Source organism: Lampetra planeri, chromosome 40 (assembly GCF_965212315.1).
Source record: "Lampetra planeri chromosome 40, kcLamPlan1.2.h2, whole genome shotgun sequence".
Classification (NCBI taxonomy): Eukaryota; Metazoa; Chordata; class Hyperoartia; order Petromyzontiformes; family Petromyzontidae; genus Lampetra; species Lampetra planeri.
Window position 1 is genome coordinate 9,199,589 of NC_136146.1, and position 16,074 is coordinate 9,215,662.

Consider the following 16,074-nt stretch of genomic DNA (forward strand, 5'->3'; position numbering starts at 1 on the left):
TGCACAACGCAAACCGCCGGCACGGGAGTCTAACCCGCCCTTGCAATCGATCAAAGTGTCCAGGATAAACGAGCTGGTCGCTCTGGACATTTTGGGACCATTCCCCGCCACCCCCAGGGGGAATAGATATTTGTTGACTGGTGTCGAGTATTTTACACGCTGGCCTATGGCCTGGCCTCTGGCCAACCAGTCGGCAGCAGCCATCGTGGAGGCCTTTGTTCAGGGTTATGTCCTGGACAAAGGTGCTCCGGAGAGGCTGCTGACCGACCAGGGCAGAAATTATTCCGGTAAACTACTCAGACAAGTCTGTGATCTCCTGGGCACAAAGAAAATTCGGACCTCCCCATATCACCCACAAACTGACGGGATGGTCGAACGGTTGCATCGCACCATCACGTCCATGTTATCACAACAAGTTTCGGACTCGCAAACGGATTGGGACCTACAAATTCAGGGGGTCTTGGCGGCGTACCGGATGGCACCCCATGCAGCTACGGGGTTTTCTCCCTTTTACCTCATGTACGGCCGAGAACCAGACCCGCCTGTTCGTGCCCAGTTGCAGATCCCCGTGCCGCAGGGAAAAACTAATCTGGCTGACCACGTTAAATTTAATCTGGACAAATTGACCGAGGCACGGGATGCTGCAATGCAAAACTCTGACCTCCGTCAGAAGGCGAATGAGCGCCTCAGATTGAGTCGAGCGCACATGCTGCAGTGGAAGCCGGGGGACAAGGCATGGCTGCACTGCCCCCAGGTGCCACTGGCAACCTCCTCTAAACTGGTGCGGCCGTGGCGGGGCCCTGTGGAAGTGGTGGAGGTGTTACGACCGCAGTGCGTGCGCATCAAGTGGGGGAAGCGGCGATGGTTCGTGCACCCCTCTAGGTTAAAACCCTTCTCTGCGGTACACAATCACACTTCACACGCGCGTGGCCAAGCATGTGGGGGGTCGGCCGACTCGCTGGGTCCGTCTCCGTCGCTCTCACCTAATGCCTTGCCGGCTGTGCCACCTTCAGGTGCATCAGGAGTGACGGGCTCACGCCCAATCACCCCTCCTGCGGATACCGAGGGTCACGCGGAGTCGGATGAATGCTCACCCCAAGACGGACAATTGCCACCTGATGGTCCGCCACACGCGGTTACCCCGTGTGAGGGGCCCGCTGCAAGGACGCGCGCTAAAATGCGCAAACTGTTGTGAGGCCGGAAAATGTGTACATAGCTGTTGTGTTCATTGGATGTTGTGTGGGTGGTGTGTTCCCCACTCCTCGGATGTACATATGTTGGCTTCACCGTGTGTTGTGTGTGCGTGGTGGGTTCCCTGCTGATTGTATATAGGCTGTTTTTTTTACGGAATTCGTATTTATTCGGGGGGGGTGCGACGGGTTGTTTTCTCATCTTGCTGTTGCGTTCTTGTTCTGGTTCCTGTTATTGTTCAAAAATAGTGAGGCACACGCGCGGTCAGGGGGTGAAGGCACCTTTATTGTCAAATTTTTGTATGTTGGCAGCCGGGACGGCTGCATGCTATGCGGGGGGGAGTGATGTAGGGGTGTTAGAGAGAGAGCCCGTTATGCATGGCAGCCTATGGTAAACAAACACAGTAGGCGGGGCTACATGTGTGCACGAGCAGGTGCCCTCTGCGACGTCCGCGCCAGACACCCTGGGGGGTCGATTCGGTCATTATGATCCCCCGGGGCCCCACCCCTCAGGGAGGGGTTGGGTATAAAAGGGGAATGTATCGAGGGGCTCGGGAGTGTTGTGTTAGCTAAGAAGAGGAGACGGAAGACGTCCTAGATAGAGCCCTGGTCTCCCCCTGGCACGCCGTCCTTATCAGGACCGCGCAGGCTCGAGCCAGTGGCGTGGTACCAGAGCCAGAGCCAGTGCTGGTCTGGACTCTGGGTACCGGGCCCGACTGACCAGTGTCGGGCCAAGATAGCCTCCCCTAGCCCATTAGAGGAGGACTCAGAGGCAGGCTAGGGTTAGCCTAGAGGTGTGTCCTCAGATAGACGGGTGAGGGGGCCGATACCCCCTCAGTGTGTATGTCACAACGTGTGGTGTTAAATAAACAAGTGTGCCTCCAACTCCGGTGTGAACGAGTCATAAGCGTTACTACACCAGTATAAAAGTATAAGAATAGGTTTTACCCTTTTCTGGCAATACAACAGTTGTGTTAAGATGTTATAGCTGCTCAAACCCGAGCTATGAATGCCCTGGTAGTGCATTGTCTTTGTGCTGTTCGCCTTTTGGCGTTCTCTTGTCTAACACTGTTTGAGACTCTGCTCTAAAGAAAGCTGTCTCTGGTGTGGACCAATCAGTTTAAAAGACAATGCATATACTACCAGAGCATGTTTTGGTTTTAATACTCATCACAAGTATGTGTGGTCAATGCAGACATGATTCTTTGTAAAAGGTTTCTGTTTGGTGTTTGAACATCTTAACACAACTGTTTTATTGCCAGAAAGGGTAAAACCTATTCTTACAAAACAAATACCTTGCGTATTGTACACACACACCGACCTATGGAAACCTTAAAACCGTGCGCAGCATCCCGGGGTTAACCCTGCAACTGCGTTGCAATCGAGTTGTGTCGCAGTTGCACGGCGGAGGGCCACAGGGGCGCTGTTGCATCGACGCGATCCAGCCCAAGGGCCCCCCGACGATCGGGGCACGTGGGGTCTTCTTCGTCGCTCTCGTCTGGGCGTCCAGCCTAAGGAACCACAAGACATGACGACGTTCTTTACTCATCCTGTCAGCCACATTGTCGTTGAACACGAGCGCAACGCTGCAAGGAGCTCGCTCGGGTGGGAGGCAAGGTCTGGGATCCGTGCCTCTTGAGCGGAACGATTTGGAGGCCCTCAACCCCGTGGAGCAGCCCGATTGCGACTCTCGCCTGGCTCCGTGTGGCTGTGTGAACACAACAGCACCCGCCGTGCCGGCCATCCCCATTGAGCACGCGACAGTTGAATGTGACAGTTGGATGTGTAGTGACTGTAATTGTCACTGTGTGGTGCCGGGACTTGCGAACGTCAGCCAGCCAGGGTTACTCTGGGGCATGCCGCTCTGGCTGACCTGTTGTCACGTGACCGGACGATAATGGAGGGGGGCCACCGGTGGACGGGGGCCGAGGGGCGGTCACGTGGTCCCGAAGAGCTCTCAGGAACATTCGAGAAGGGGCTCGAGGAGCCTGGAAGGTGGGCGGGGCTAAGGGCGGAGCCAGCCCCAGCCCGGGGGCATATAACGAGAGCTCCGTGAGGAGCTCCCGGCGTTCTTTAAGTTCGAAGATCCACGTCGGGGAGAAGAAGCCTCTAGCCACGCGGTCCGGGACCCAGCTTATGGTCCAGACCGGGATAGCGAACCGTGTTTAGTTCTGCGGTAGCGTGGTTAGATGGGCATTCGAGACCCGAGTGTAGATTGTGTTATGTTCGTGTTGTTGTGTTAATAAAGTGTTGCTCCCAAGTTAACGTCTGTGACTCAGTTGGACTCACTACAGATGTATCGGTTGAATGTTACGGTTGATTGCGGCAGTTGAGTGCAACAGTTGAGTGTGACGTTTGGATGTGTCTGTTAAATGTGAAAGTTAAATGTGCCGGTTGAATGTGTGCTGGCAATCCGTCAGCAGCAGCGATTGCTGCTGCTATTTGCTGCAACAATGGGGAGGCTGGAGGGAGGGAGGCGTTGCACTTCAAGAGGCGGTGGCGGCGTCTTTGCGAGAGGAGCGCCTCCACCTCCTCCCGGCAAACTCCCCTCGCTCTTTTATCGTCGCCTCCCCCACCTCCTCTCTCTGTTCTCTTCGCTCACTGCCTCTCCCACCTCACTTACACTTCTCACACACTATCACGTCCCCTCTCTCACCTTTCTCACTCCTCTCAACCCCGAACCTCTCTCTCGTCTCGCGACCCCATGGCGACGCCGCGCTCCGTGCTGGTGACGGGAGCGAACCGGGGTCTGGGGCTGGAGCTCGTGCGCCAGCTGCTGCTGCTGCCGCTGCCGCAGGGCGCTGCTGACCCCGGCCCCCGCGTGCTCGCCACCTGCAGGGACCCCGACGGGGCCGGCGCGCAGGTGACGGTGGTGACGGTGGTGGTGATCGTAGGGGGAGCGGGTGGTGCTTAGCGCGCTGCGCTACGATACCCGTTCTGGCTCACAGAACTTGCCCCAACAGTCTGTGAAGGCTGTAGGGGGATCTTTGTGAGGAGCGGTGGTGTAGCGGTTAGCGCTACGAACCTGGTGACCCTGGTTCGATTCCCGCTCATGGCAAGCACCAGTGACGATTATACGAACCGGTCCTGGACCTCTCCTAGGTCGACTCAGCCTCAAATGAGTACCTGGTGTGGTGTGTAACCATCGCCACTGGGGAGACAAAGGCTCCCGGGCGTGGTGCTGACCACCCCACGCCTTTGTGTGCCGTGCCGGCCTTCATAGGTGCTCGTAGCGGTGGTGGAGGCGGTTGAGGTTGATGCGGTGGTTGTGGAGGTGGTGATGACAGAGAAGGTAGTGGTGGAGGAAGTGGTGGCCACGTGGTTGTGTGGTTGCCTGGGTGAGTGGTTGTCTGGTGATACGGTTGTGTGTACGTGTGTTGAACTTCCTTCGCACCGTACGTAGCCAATCGTGCTAATCAGAAGTGCGGGGGAAGGACAACAAACTAAACACAAAAAAGTGTTCCAAAGAGTTTTTTTTTATCTAGTTGATGATTTAAAGGTGCATAGCCCCAGTGGCTTCCTAATATCGGAAGGAAGAGCTTTCCAGACGGCCACAAGCCTATTTGAAAGCGCGCGATGTGACCGTCTTTGTTCAACTGAAGTGTAGTGTGGTCGCGTGGATGCACGGGTGTGTGGTTGCCTGTTTGCATGGTTACATGGTTGTGTGGTTGTGTGGTTTCGTGCTTGCCTGATTGCGTGCTTGCCTGGTTGCGTGGTTGCCTGGTTGCGTGGTTGCCTGGTTGCGTGGTTTCGTGGTTGCCTAGTTGTGTGGTTTCGTGGTTACCTGGTTGTGTGGTTGCGTGGTTGGCTGGTTGTGTGGTTTCGTGGTTACCTGGTTGTGTGGTTGCGTGGTTACCTGGTTGTGTGGTTGTGTGGTTTCGTAGTTGCCTGGTTGTGTGGTTTCGTAGTTGCCTGGTTGTGTGGTTGTGTTGTTTCGTGGTTGCGTGGTTGCCTGGTTGCGTGGTTGTGCTGTTGTGTGGTTGCGTGGTTGCCTAGTTGTGTGGTTTCGTGGTTACCTGGTTGCGTGGTTGCCTGGTTGTGTGGTTGCCTGGTTGTGTGGTTGTGGTTTCGTGGTTGCCTGGTTGTGTGGTTTCGTGATTGCCTGGTTGCGTGTTGGTGGTGTACTCGCTGCCACTGGACGGGCCCTGCTCTCTCTCCGGGTCCCAGGCGCTGCGGGAGCTGGCGAGCGCTCACCCCCAGCTCACGATGCTGCAGCTCGGTGAGGCGAGACGCCGCAACTCCTCGGTGTCGTCTCTCACGCTGCAGTGTCCGCGTGACTTCTTGGTGTCCCTCTCACTCCTCAGCGTGTCTCCCCGGTGTCCCCCTCTCACTCCTCTGCGTATCTTCCACCGTGCAGGGGTAACGTTCTTGTCTCTCAACTCCTAAGTTGGATGTTCAACGTGGGCGACTTTCCGTGTGGAGTTCGCGTCTGTTCCCCACCCCCGTTCTGCGTGGGTTTCCTCTGCGTTCCCCGGTTTGTTTCCCCCTCCCTCCACAGATAAAGATAACGCACATTGCAACTTCCATTGGCCAAACATCCCAATGCTAAAAAAAAATTACCAGCAGCGGCATTGGCCGTTATTGCGTAACCCTTGGGCCAGGACCCTATTGAAGTCGAGCCCTGAGACTCGAGAGAAGCTTTCCCCGGGAGCCCTGGGCGGTCACGTCCAGCGTGTTTGGCCACCGGTCTTTTTTTTATCAGAATTTTTATTTAGACTGCAGGAGGAATCTGATGAGCGATGAAGCTTTTTTTGCAGACGTCCAGTAGGGGCGGAGGGAGTGGGATTGGTCGGGGGGGGGGGCGTCTGGAGCCTTCTCGCCTGCCACAGTCACCCCTGAGCCTGAGACGCATTGTCACCACCGTTGTACGTGGTGACAACCGGGAAAAGCCTCGCAGTTGAGGCTCAAGACTCGTGCTGAAGATGGCTCCTGCCAGCGTCTTCTTTCACAGATGTCCATGCGAGCGAGCGCGAGAAACGTCCCCCTCCCCGTCTCTCTCTCGTGCCCTTGGATGTCGTGAGGCTGCGATATCAGTCGCGCCGCGCTCGCAGTCGCGAGGCTGCCCGGACACGGCACGGGAATGTGGCCCAAAGAAACCCCAGCGAGGTTCAAAGAGCCTCGGCGAGATTCAGTGCAAGGCGCGGCCCGCGTCTTTCTACTCCCCATTACCTCTGGGAATCTCCGTGGGCCCCCCTCTGACCCTCTCCCGGCCCGGGTGGCTCTGTCCGCGAGACGCCCGCGTGGCGATTCCCCGAGCGCTGCGAGTGAACCCTTTTGTCCCGCTGCATCAGCCGTGCTTCTGTCTCGTTCAGTGTGTCACAGTGTGTGTGTCACAGTGTGTCATTGTGTCACAGTGTGTGTGTCACAGTGTCACAGTGTGTCACAGTGTGTGTCACAGTGTGTGTGTCAGTGTGTGTGTCACAGTGTGTCACAGTGTGTGTGTGTGTGTGTCACAGTGTGTGTGTCACAGTGTGTCACAGTGTGTGTGTGTCACAGTGTGTGTCACAGTGTGTGTGTCACAGTGTGTGTGTCACAGTGTGTCACTGTGTCACAGTGTGTGTGTGTGTCACAGTGTGTGTCACAGTGTGTGTGTCACAGTGTGTGCGTGTGTCACAGTGTGTGTGTCACAGTGTGTGTGTGTCACAGTGTGTGTGTGTGTCACAGTGTGTGTCACAGTGTGTGTGTGTGTGACACAGTGTGTGTATGTGTGACACAGTGTGTGTGTGTGTCACAGTGTGTGTCACAGTGTGTGTGTCACAGTGTGTCACTGTGTCAGTGTGTGTGTCACAGTGTCACTGTGTCACAGTGTGTGTGTCACAGTGTCACTGTTTCACAGTGTGTCACAGTGTGTCACTGTTTCACAGTGTGTGTCACAGTGTGTCACAGTATGTCACAGTGTGTCACTGTGTTAGTATGTGTCACAATGTCACAGTGTGTGTGTGTCAGTGTGTGTGTCACAGTGTGTCACAGTGTGTCACTGTGTGTCACAGTGTGTGTGTCACAGTGTCACAGTGTGTGTGTCACACAGTGTGTGTGTGTGACTACACACACTGTGTGTCACAGTGTGTGTAGTCCAGGAAGACAACCTCCTACCTCCTCGCGGTGCCGGACGGGCAACAGTGTCGTGGACAGTGCTGTGGGGGGAGGGCCAATGCCTCATTGGCCTCTCCCCTCATGGCGTCTGTGACCACCACAGTGGCTAAACGGGGGCTCTGGACGGGTGCAAGGGGCTGGTAACCCCTCCACCCTCAATTTATTACCACGAAACTACGAATTAAACATAAATCTGTAACAAATAAGCTTGTGCCGGAGGCCTCGGGGGGACAAACGTCTATGACGTCTCCTGGCCAAACCCCAATTGGCGGAGCCAGGAGATTGAATCTTCACCCTCGGGGCTCCTCCAGAAACAACGAAAAGCCACTACAGATGGCCACATGGAATGTTCGAACGCTCACTGTGGAGGAAAGGCTGCTACTCCTTTGTCGGGAGCTGGACCGGTACCACCTGGATCTCTGGCATTCAGGAGGTCCGGTGGACCGGTTCTGGCTCCTGCCACCATGAGGGGTGGACTCTCCTCTACTCGGGGCAGGGGACTGCCAAACAACAGGGTGTGGCTCTTCTTTTGAACAAAATAATGAAGAGGGCGTGGGAGCGTGGCGGTGAGGTGTGGGAAGCTGTAAGCCCCAGGATACTTTGGGCTCGCCTTCCCATCAACCGGAGGCGAGGAGTGGTGGTCGTGGTTACTTATGCCCCCACCGAAGACGAACATCCTTGGAGGGATGCAGGCAAAGCCGATGAGTCAGATGCCTTCTATGACCTCCTGTCACAGGTGCTGGCTAAAGTGGCCACTCGGGACAGAGTCATCTTGTTGGGTGACTTCAATTCCCGAGTTGGTCATGATGCTGGCACCTGGTCTGGAGTGACTGGAAGGCATGGGCCAGATCAGCTCAATAACAACGGTAGGAGGCTGCTAGATTTTTGTGCAGCCCATGGGCTTGTAATTACCAACACGCTCTTCCGGCATCGGCGCATCCACACACATCATGGATGCATGCCGGGTCCAAGCAAAAACATCTGCTGGACTACATAGTGACGGACCAGCGGATGCGAGCCCATGTCCTTGACACCAGGACCTACCGTGGAGCTGATCTGCCCTCTGACCATCGACTAGTCATCTGTAAGATGCGCCTGCCATTCTTCCACTCCGGTGGTGGGTGTACACCCAGGACCCCATTCCAACCTAAAGTGGCCTGGTCTCAGCTGATGAAAGTTGCAAGCGAGAATGTCATCATCGCTTGCAGCTGGGGTTGGCATTGTCCCCCACTCCTCCTGATGTCGAGGGTAAATGGGCGAGGTTTAGGACTGTGACTCATGCAGCGGCAATGGCTGCTTTGGGTACACGGTCCAGACCTCCCCAGAAACCCTGGCTGACAGAGGAGGTGTTCAGGTTAGTTGAAAAAAAGCGACAGGCCCACTCTCATCGGCTACAGCATCCCACGTCAGAGAATGAGGTTTACCGCAGCCTTCGCTCGGAGGTTCGGAGAGCCGTAAGGCGCTGCAAGGATGGGTGGTGGTCGTGGGTTGCTGAGGAGATAGAGTCTGCCTCAGTGGCCCGCGATCACAAATCACTATTTAACTCCATCAAAAAGGTAACCTGCAGCACCACACCTATTACCATCATTAGGGGAAAAACGGTGATCCAATCTCCGACCCCCAGGAACAGGTTTGCAGATTTGCTGAGCATTTCTGTGAGGTCCTGGGGGAGGGGAAATCCCTCAGCCAGGAAAACATCATGGCACAAAGTGGGGATAACCCTGCTGAGGCTGCGGTGCCTCAAATATTGGAAGAGGTCACCCCCTGTGATTGGCTGGCTGAGGTGCCATCTGTTGAGGAAGTACTGCAGGCGATCCAGAGTCTGAGACCAGGAAAAGGCTCCGGGCAGAGATGATCTCCCAAGCGAAATGCTGAGGGAGGGTGGCGTTTGTGCACAGACTGCCCTATATGACATCATAACAACAGTCTGGGCCACTGGACGGGTTCCGCAGAATTGGAAGGATGCCCTGGTGGTCCCCCTCTTTAAGAAGGGGGACCGCACAGACTGAAACAACTACAGGGGCATCTCACTCCTCAGTGTGCCGGGAAAGGTTCTGGTAAGGATTGTTCAACATCGTCTTGCTAGGCACGCTGAGGAGAGGTTTGCGGAGCCCCAATGCGGTTTCAGTAAAAGGTGGTCCTGTACAAATGCCATATTTTCTGTCCGTCTGCTACAGCAGAGATATAGGGAATTCCAACAAGACCTACATCTCTGCTTTATTGACCTGGTCAATGCCTATGATACCATCAGTAGGCCTGGGCTCTGGGTTGTTCTTCGTGCTTTCGGAATCCCTGACCCTCTGCTCACGATCATTAAGGACCTTCATGATGGTGAGCGGGCCCGGGTAAAACTACGTGGCTGGGAGTCAGAGCCTTTCCCTGTACACCTTGGGGTGCGACAGGGATGTCCTCTGGCTCCCACATTATTTAACATCTATTTTGACTGCGTAGTTCGTGAAGCCTTCAATAGCTGTACTGGGGGAATTTCCATTTGGTACAGATATAATGGGAGGCTGATCGACGCCCGGGTGCGATCAAGGGATGGCTCCCTATTGGTCAACCACGTTATGTATACCGATGATTTGGTAATAGCTGCTCATTCAGAAGAGGAGTTGGAGACGCTGCTGCTGAGACCGGAGCGTGCCACTAAGAGGTGGGGCCTTACCATCAGCCCCACCAAAACTAAGCACCTGCCTGGGTATTTTGTACCATCGGACACTCCACTCCCACAACTCCCAATTGGTGATGGGGCAGTAGTGGAGAGAGTGGAGAGTTTCCCATACCTGGGCAGTGTGCTTATGACCGGCTCCAGTTTAACAGCAGAGGTCTCACTCCGAATCAGTCAAGCGGCAATATCTTTTCATCGGTTGATTGACGCTGTGTGGAAGCTACCTGGACTGTCGCTCCGCACGAAGCTTCAGGTCTTCTCGGCCACAGTCATTCCCTCCCTTTTCTACGCTTGTGAAACGTGGACCCCTCTAATGGAGCATTTTCGCCGTTTGGAAACATTTAGGCTGGCCTGCCTACGATCCATCCTGGGTTTAACCAGGCTGGATTGTGTGAGGAGCTCACAAATCCTTGAAAGATCTGGGCAAAGTCCCATCGGTGAGCTCCTCCGGCAGGCAAGGCTGCGTTGGCTGGGTCATGGAGCCCGCATGCCCAGCCACCGCATTCCTAAACAGCTTTTGTTCGGCCGGATCGAGGGGGCTAAACGGGCGCGGCACGGGCTAGAGAAGAGATGGAGTGATGTGGTACAGGAGGACGTGGAGCTGAGTGGACTTGCCGATGACTGGTACCAGCGGTGTCAAGATCGGCCTCTGTGGAGGAGGCTCGTGAAGGACGCTACTGGGCAGTTGGAGGCAGTCGCCCTCCAACAACAACGGAGGGCGGAGGAGCGACGCTCACAACAACGAGCGGAGTGCCGGGTGGCTAAAGCACAGCAAGTTGGTACAGTAGGGGGCACAGGTGGTGCATCAGCCAGTCATCTCGGTCATCTCGGTCAGTCGACCCGTGGCACCTGGGTCTGCCCCGTGACCCCCTGCCAGCGGGCGTTCGACACTTCACGTGGCCTCAAGGTGCACATGGCCTGGCACAAGCGTCGTGGTGACATCAACGCCACTTAGTGGCGAATGGCGGTTGTTGTTGTTGTTGTTGTGTCACAGTGTCAGTGTGTGTGTCACAGTGTGTCACAGTGTCACAGTGTGTGTGTCACAGTGTGTGTGTCACAGTGTGTGTGTCACAGTGTGTGTGTCACAGTGTGTGCGTGTCAGTGTGTGTGTCACAGTGTGTGTGTGTCACAGTGTATATGTGAGCCGGAGTGGCCACTGTGAACAATTACGGTACACACACGGAGGTGGGCGGTCGTGCAGATGCACAGGCGTCCCCTCTCATCCCCTCGTGCCCTCGCCTCCGTGACCCCCTCTGCCCCTGGAGAGGTGACTTCGCAGGAGAGTGTGGCCGCTCTGGCGCTCGCCGTGGAGAAGGCCTTGGCAGGGGAGGGGTTGAACGTGCTCATCAACAATGCGGGCGTGGAGCTGATGGCCCCGCTGGGAAGCGTCAAGGCCGAGGACATGACGCGCAACTACAACGTGGATGTGGTGGCGCCGCTCATGATCACGCAGGTGCAGCGTCCGCACCTACCGCGAGAACACCGACCATGCGATATGGAGGACTGCAGAACTTGGGCAATTGTTGGCGCCAGCTTGCGGCGTTGGTGCCTTCCCGCTCCGCCTGTGGTTCCTCTTCACCTCTCTTCAAGTCGATTTCGCTCCACGTTAACGGGCGAACGCTGCGCGCGTTACAAGCTGATATTTTTATTTCAAATGTTTATCGCCGGTTCCGGCTGCCTTTTTCCTCGCTTTTCTCTGCGGTTCCCAGCGTCTCCGCATGGAACGGCTGTGCGCGGCGTTGCGAATTCTCGAGCAGCGTTCGCGAGCCGCGTGCGAATGGCGCCGACGAAGGGCAGTCGGAAGCAAATCCATCGGCTAGGTCAGTTTTTGAGTAGAAGAATGAGGATCGACTCTACGATTGAGGTCCTTCAATTTGCCAAGAAATGTAGTTTGTCGACAGCCGGCCACGCTGCTGCCCGGGTGCCGTGCACCGGCTTCACGCACCGGAGGGGGACAGGGCCGAGCTCCTCACGGGCGGCTTCCCAGCGTCGCACGTTCACTCACCTCCACCCCCCCCACCCGACCAGGCCCTGCTCCCACAGCTGCGCATCGCCGCTGAGCGGAACAAGGCCGAGCTGCTGGGCTGGGGTCGCGCCATCGTCGTCAACATCTCGTCCATGATGGGCTCGCTGCACTTCGCTGCGTTGGCGCCCACGGGCGAGTGGGGCTACTCCTACCCGGCTGCCAAGGTGCGCCGCACAACGCCCATGAGCGCGGGGAGCGGTGGCGTAAGCGCTTAGTGCGCCACGGTACGAACCCATCCAGCCGAGTTCGATCCCCTCTCACGAATATTTGAACCGGTCCCCGGACCTTACCTAGCTCGACTCAAACGAGTGCCTGGTGCGGTGTGTAAATATCGCCACGAATGGAGACAAAGGCAGCGGGGTGTGGTGGCGGCCACCCACTGCTTCGTGTGCTTCTCACTAACAGCGCTTTCCTCAACAGTCTATTGAAGTTTAACTGGGGATCTTTGTCTTTGTGTGCGCACAATGCGGTCGTGTGCTGTGAACACTCTGCTCCGTGCGCGAGCGCAGGTGTGTACCATACACTGGGTGTTTGTTAGGGGCATGTGTGCGTGCAGAGTGTTCACGCGCGTGGACGCGCGTGATGCAGTGCCAGCCTGGAGTGTGATCCGCCTCGGGAGAGCCAATCCCTCACCCAGATTAATTATCCGAGCTGTCTGCTGTTACGCGGTTGAACGTGTATACAAACGCAACAACGCCCGGTACCACACCAACGAGCACAGGTGCCGATTCCCCAACTGTCCGCTCAAATCTGGGTCAAACCCAGACAGGAGGTATTGCCATCCCCACTGATCCGATCTGCTCACGAGGGACTACATTTCTGAGATTCCTGACACCCGGTTCGTCCAGTTCTGACAATCGAGCCCCACACCTCATGCCCTTCATTGCCCAAGCTTTGACACAAATCCTTGTTTGCTTGTCAGCCCTGCAGTCACCCTATTAAACCATTTACTAAACAAGTTTTGTCTTGTACCAGGTGAGGCCCCACTCAGCTGCTGCATAGCTCCTTTTCGGAAGCGACCTGGTCACAATTGGTAGCTCAACGAAGTGGCTCACGATCACGTGGAAATGTACAGCAGCTCAGATACAATCTGAGCGTAATAGAAAGTTTACAATAACAATATCAATGACTCTAGAAATTCCAATGAATTGAAGAACTATGATAAAAGCGAATAATAATAATTGTAGAGTAATCCAATCAGACAACAGAATTGTTTTTTTAATTCTTAAGTTACAGGGAAAGCCTGCAAGTATAAATCGATGAGTTGTAAGACGGTGATTTAAAAAGTGAAACGGACTCGGAATCCCGAATGGGCAAGACGACCGCTCGCTCGCCCGCCCGCTCCCTGCCCTCGATAACCCCGACATGAAAACCGCTCGCCAGCGTCGCGGCGGAGACCACAACGACGACGAACAACGCAGATGGGTCAGGCGCTACCCCTCCTGGCCAAGCGCCGTTTACCCGTCGGCCACACAGACGTCTGGGAGAGTGCAGCAGCAGCGGTGGTGGTTCAACGCAAACTCAAACTCAGCTGACCCTTGGGAGAGAGAGGTGGTGGCCCAGAGCCGTGCTGCAGTTGTGCCCCCCTCCTCACTCCCCGCCCCCTCCCCCACCACCCCCTACCCCCCGCCCTTTCCTGCCCCCCCCCCAGGCCGCCCTCAACATGGTGACGCGCTGCCTGCTGCGTGACCTGCAGACCTCGGGGGTGTTTGTGGTCAGCGTGGACCCGGGCTGGGTCAAGACGGACATGGGCGGCCCAGAGGTAGGGACCCTCGCAGGAGCTCGCTCCGGATGGCCGCAAACCTCAAAGCTCCGCGCCGGCACCGTCGTGAGCTCACAACGGTGGCTAGGAGATGTTAACTACCTCGCGTGGTATGCAGGAGGTCGTGGGTTCGATCCCGACCCTGACACCTGCTGTTTATTTTGAGTTTTAGTCTCTCTCTCATCACGCTGGCTAGAAGATGTTAACTACCTGGCCTGGTATACAGGAGGTCGTGGGTTCGATCCCGATGCTGACGTTTGTTGTATATTTGGAGTTTGCGTGTTTCTCTCTCTCCGTGGTCATGTGGATTTTCTCCGCGTCCTCCGGTTTTTTTCCCTCCACATTTAGACTCGAAATGCGTTTCGAGAATTTGGCTGCTAAACATTTCCACGTAATGATAAGCCGCCACTTCGTTGAGCTATCATTTATGGCCAGATCGATTTTCAGTGGGCCTGACCTGATTAAATAAAACTTTATTTTGCAAGAACTCGATGGTTGCTTCCGCACAATGTAACTGCTGTTGGTCAAACATCCCAATGATGTAAAAAAGTGACCTGCAAATTAGTCAATTGGGATTACAACGCAGCAGCAGCATCGCCGCCACCCCATACTGCGAAAATTCGGCAGGAGCTTCTTGAAAAAGAGTGTCGAGGCTCGGTGAGGTATTCCTGGGAAACAAGGATAATGATAAATTATAAAAAATCAAACTGAACGATTTTTTTTTATTTTACCAGGTAAGGCCCAACTGAGGTGCCATGTGGCTCTTTTTCAGAAGCGACTCCCGACTATCGCAAATGATAGCTCGACGAAGCGGCTTATCATCATGTGGAAATTTATAGCAGCCAATACTGTAAACGCGTGATGTTGCTTCTAAATGTGGAGGAATATAAACGGAGGACCTGGAGAAAAATCCACACGACCACGGGGAGGGAAAGAGAGACACGTAAACTCCAAATACAGTATATAGCATACAGCAGGCGTCGGGGGTCGGGATCGAACCGACGACCTCCTGCATACCAGGCGAGGTAATGAACATTTTGCCACCGTGACGATAATAATAATCATTGGGTGTATGTATTTGGACACCTCCAGCCCCACTCCCGCACGGCCCATGCCCCCGCGTCGGCCTCGGATTTTTCCCAAAACCACATAGACGAGCAGAGGCGGACATCCTGCCCTGCTCCTGACTCGTGCACCCACGTGGGTTCTATACGGAGCTGTCCATCGTCGGTCTCGGCCACGGCCAAAGCCGCTCCAACAAATAATTCCACAGCGGGCCGACTCACATTCACTGCGTGTCATTCGATTCACAACGTGGCAGATGGACAATCAGACAGACGAACGGATGGATGGATTCACAGCCAGGCAGACGAGCAGACAGTCATGCAGGCAGGCAGATGGATGAATGAACAGGCTTGCAGGCAGACAGACAAGCAGACAGTTGGGCAGGCAGACAGACGGATGGACAGGCTGAAAGACAGTCTGATGGATGAACGAGCAGGCAGACAGCTCCCGGCCAGGTCGGGCGGGGAGGAGCCGGCGACGAGGAGCGCCGCGTTTGTTGCGCAGGCCCCGCTGACGCCGCAGGAGAGCGTCGCGGGGATGCTGCGCGTCCTCGCCACCCTCACGCCGGAGGAGAACGGAGGATTCTACGACCACGAGCACAAACCCGTGGCCTGGTGAAGCCGCCCCCCCTCCCCCGGGGCCGGGGCCACTGGCGGCCCACCACCGGGGCTGATGGAGCTGGCCGGTGCGCGCCGGTGGGGGATGCCGGTGAAAAACACCGCAAAATTCACGGGCAAACGCCGGGTTTGTCGGCAGCGTGCCGCGTTTAACATACATTTTGAATGCATTACCATTACGTTAGGCTGTCTGTAATGCATACGAAATGCGCAGTGATAAATAATGTAGCCTATATGTAATGCGTGTATTACAAGCAATGGAGTGTTACGCAGCACACTTACTGCGTGCGTACTGGCAACTTTTTAAAACTCGCTTTAAATCCTGGTGGCTGTAAAAACGCGGCTAGACTGTGCTGAAACCCGCAATAAATGTGAACATTGTACACCTACGTGGAGTGGGATTGCAGAGGCGTGCCGGGATTGGTGGGTCTCCAATGAGGTTGAATCCAGGACACCATTGTTATGAAATCTGTGCGCAATTATCGTGTTCCCACCACGTACAGAACAAGGTTACCTCAGTCGGCCACGGGCGGGGGGTGGGGGTACTGAGGGGGTGACTGGCGCAATGGTGACGAGGTGTTAACTTTCTCGCCTGGTATGCAGGAGGTCGTGGGTTCGATCCTGACCCTGACGCCTGCTGTACATTTGGAGTT

At 55.6% G+C, this 16,074-nt stretch overlaps 1 protein-coding gene and 1 long non-coding RNA gene across 3 annotated transcripts; one reads left to right on the forward strand and one right to left on the reverse strand.

Moving 5' to 3' along the window:
* Positions 1-758: 758 nt before the first annotated feature.
* LOC144731858 (uncharacterized) lies at positions 759-5,651 on the reverse strand. Its single transcript, XR_013588016.1, has 3 exons — positions 5,385-5,651; positions 3,847-4,022; positions 759-2,701 (listed from the first exon to the last, which is right to left on the reverse strand). It is a non-coding gene; the product is annotated as an uncharacterized LOC144731858 (long non-coding RNA).
* LOC144731857 (C-signal-like) lies at positions 3,621-15,804 on the forward strand. 2 transcript variants are annotated; one of them, XM_078613151.1, is made up of 6 exons: positions 3,626-4,053; positions 5,358-5,409; positions 11,217-11,404; positions 11,980-12,141; positions 13,629-13,739; positions 15,309-15,804. In XM_078613151.1, the coding sequence occupies exons 1-6, from the start codon at positions 3,895-3,897 to the stop codon at positions 15,420-15,422; spliced, it is 786 nt and encodes a 261-aa protein (XP_078469277.1). In that variant the 5' UTR covers positions 3,626-3,894; the 3' UTR covers positions 15,423-15,804. The 2 variants fall into 2 exon arrangements, with proteins under 2 accessions (XP_078469275.1, XP_078469277.1); XM_078613149.1 differs by having other exon boundaries at positions 3,621-4,053; positions 13,629-15,401.
* Positions 15,805-16,074: the final 270 nt, after the last annotated feature.

What these genes read in the sequence shown, in the direction of transcription:
- LOC144731857 (XM_078613149.1), top strand. Translation starts at nt 3,895, where the DNA reads ATGGCGACGCCGCGCTCCGTGCTGGTGACGGGAGCGAACCGGGGTCTG. An exon ending in GCTCACGATGCTGCAGCTCG is followed by an intron (nt 5,410 to 11,216) that starts GTGAGGCGAGAC and finishes CTGCCCCTGGAG; the next exon opens with AGGTGACTTCGCAGGAGAGT. An exon ending in ACTCCTACCCGGCTGCCAAG is followed by an intron (nt 12,142 to 13,628) that starts GTGCGCCGCACA and finishes CCCCCCCCCCAG; the next exon opens with GCCGCCCTCAACATGGTGAC.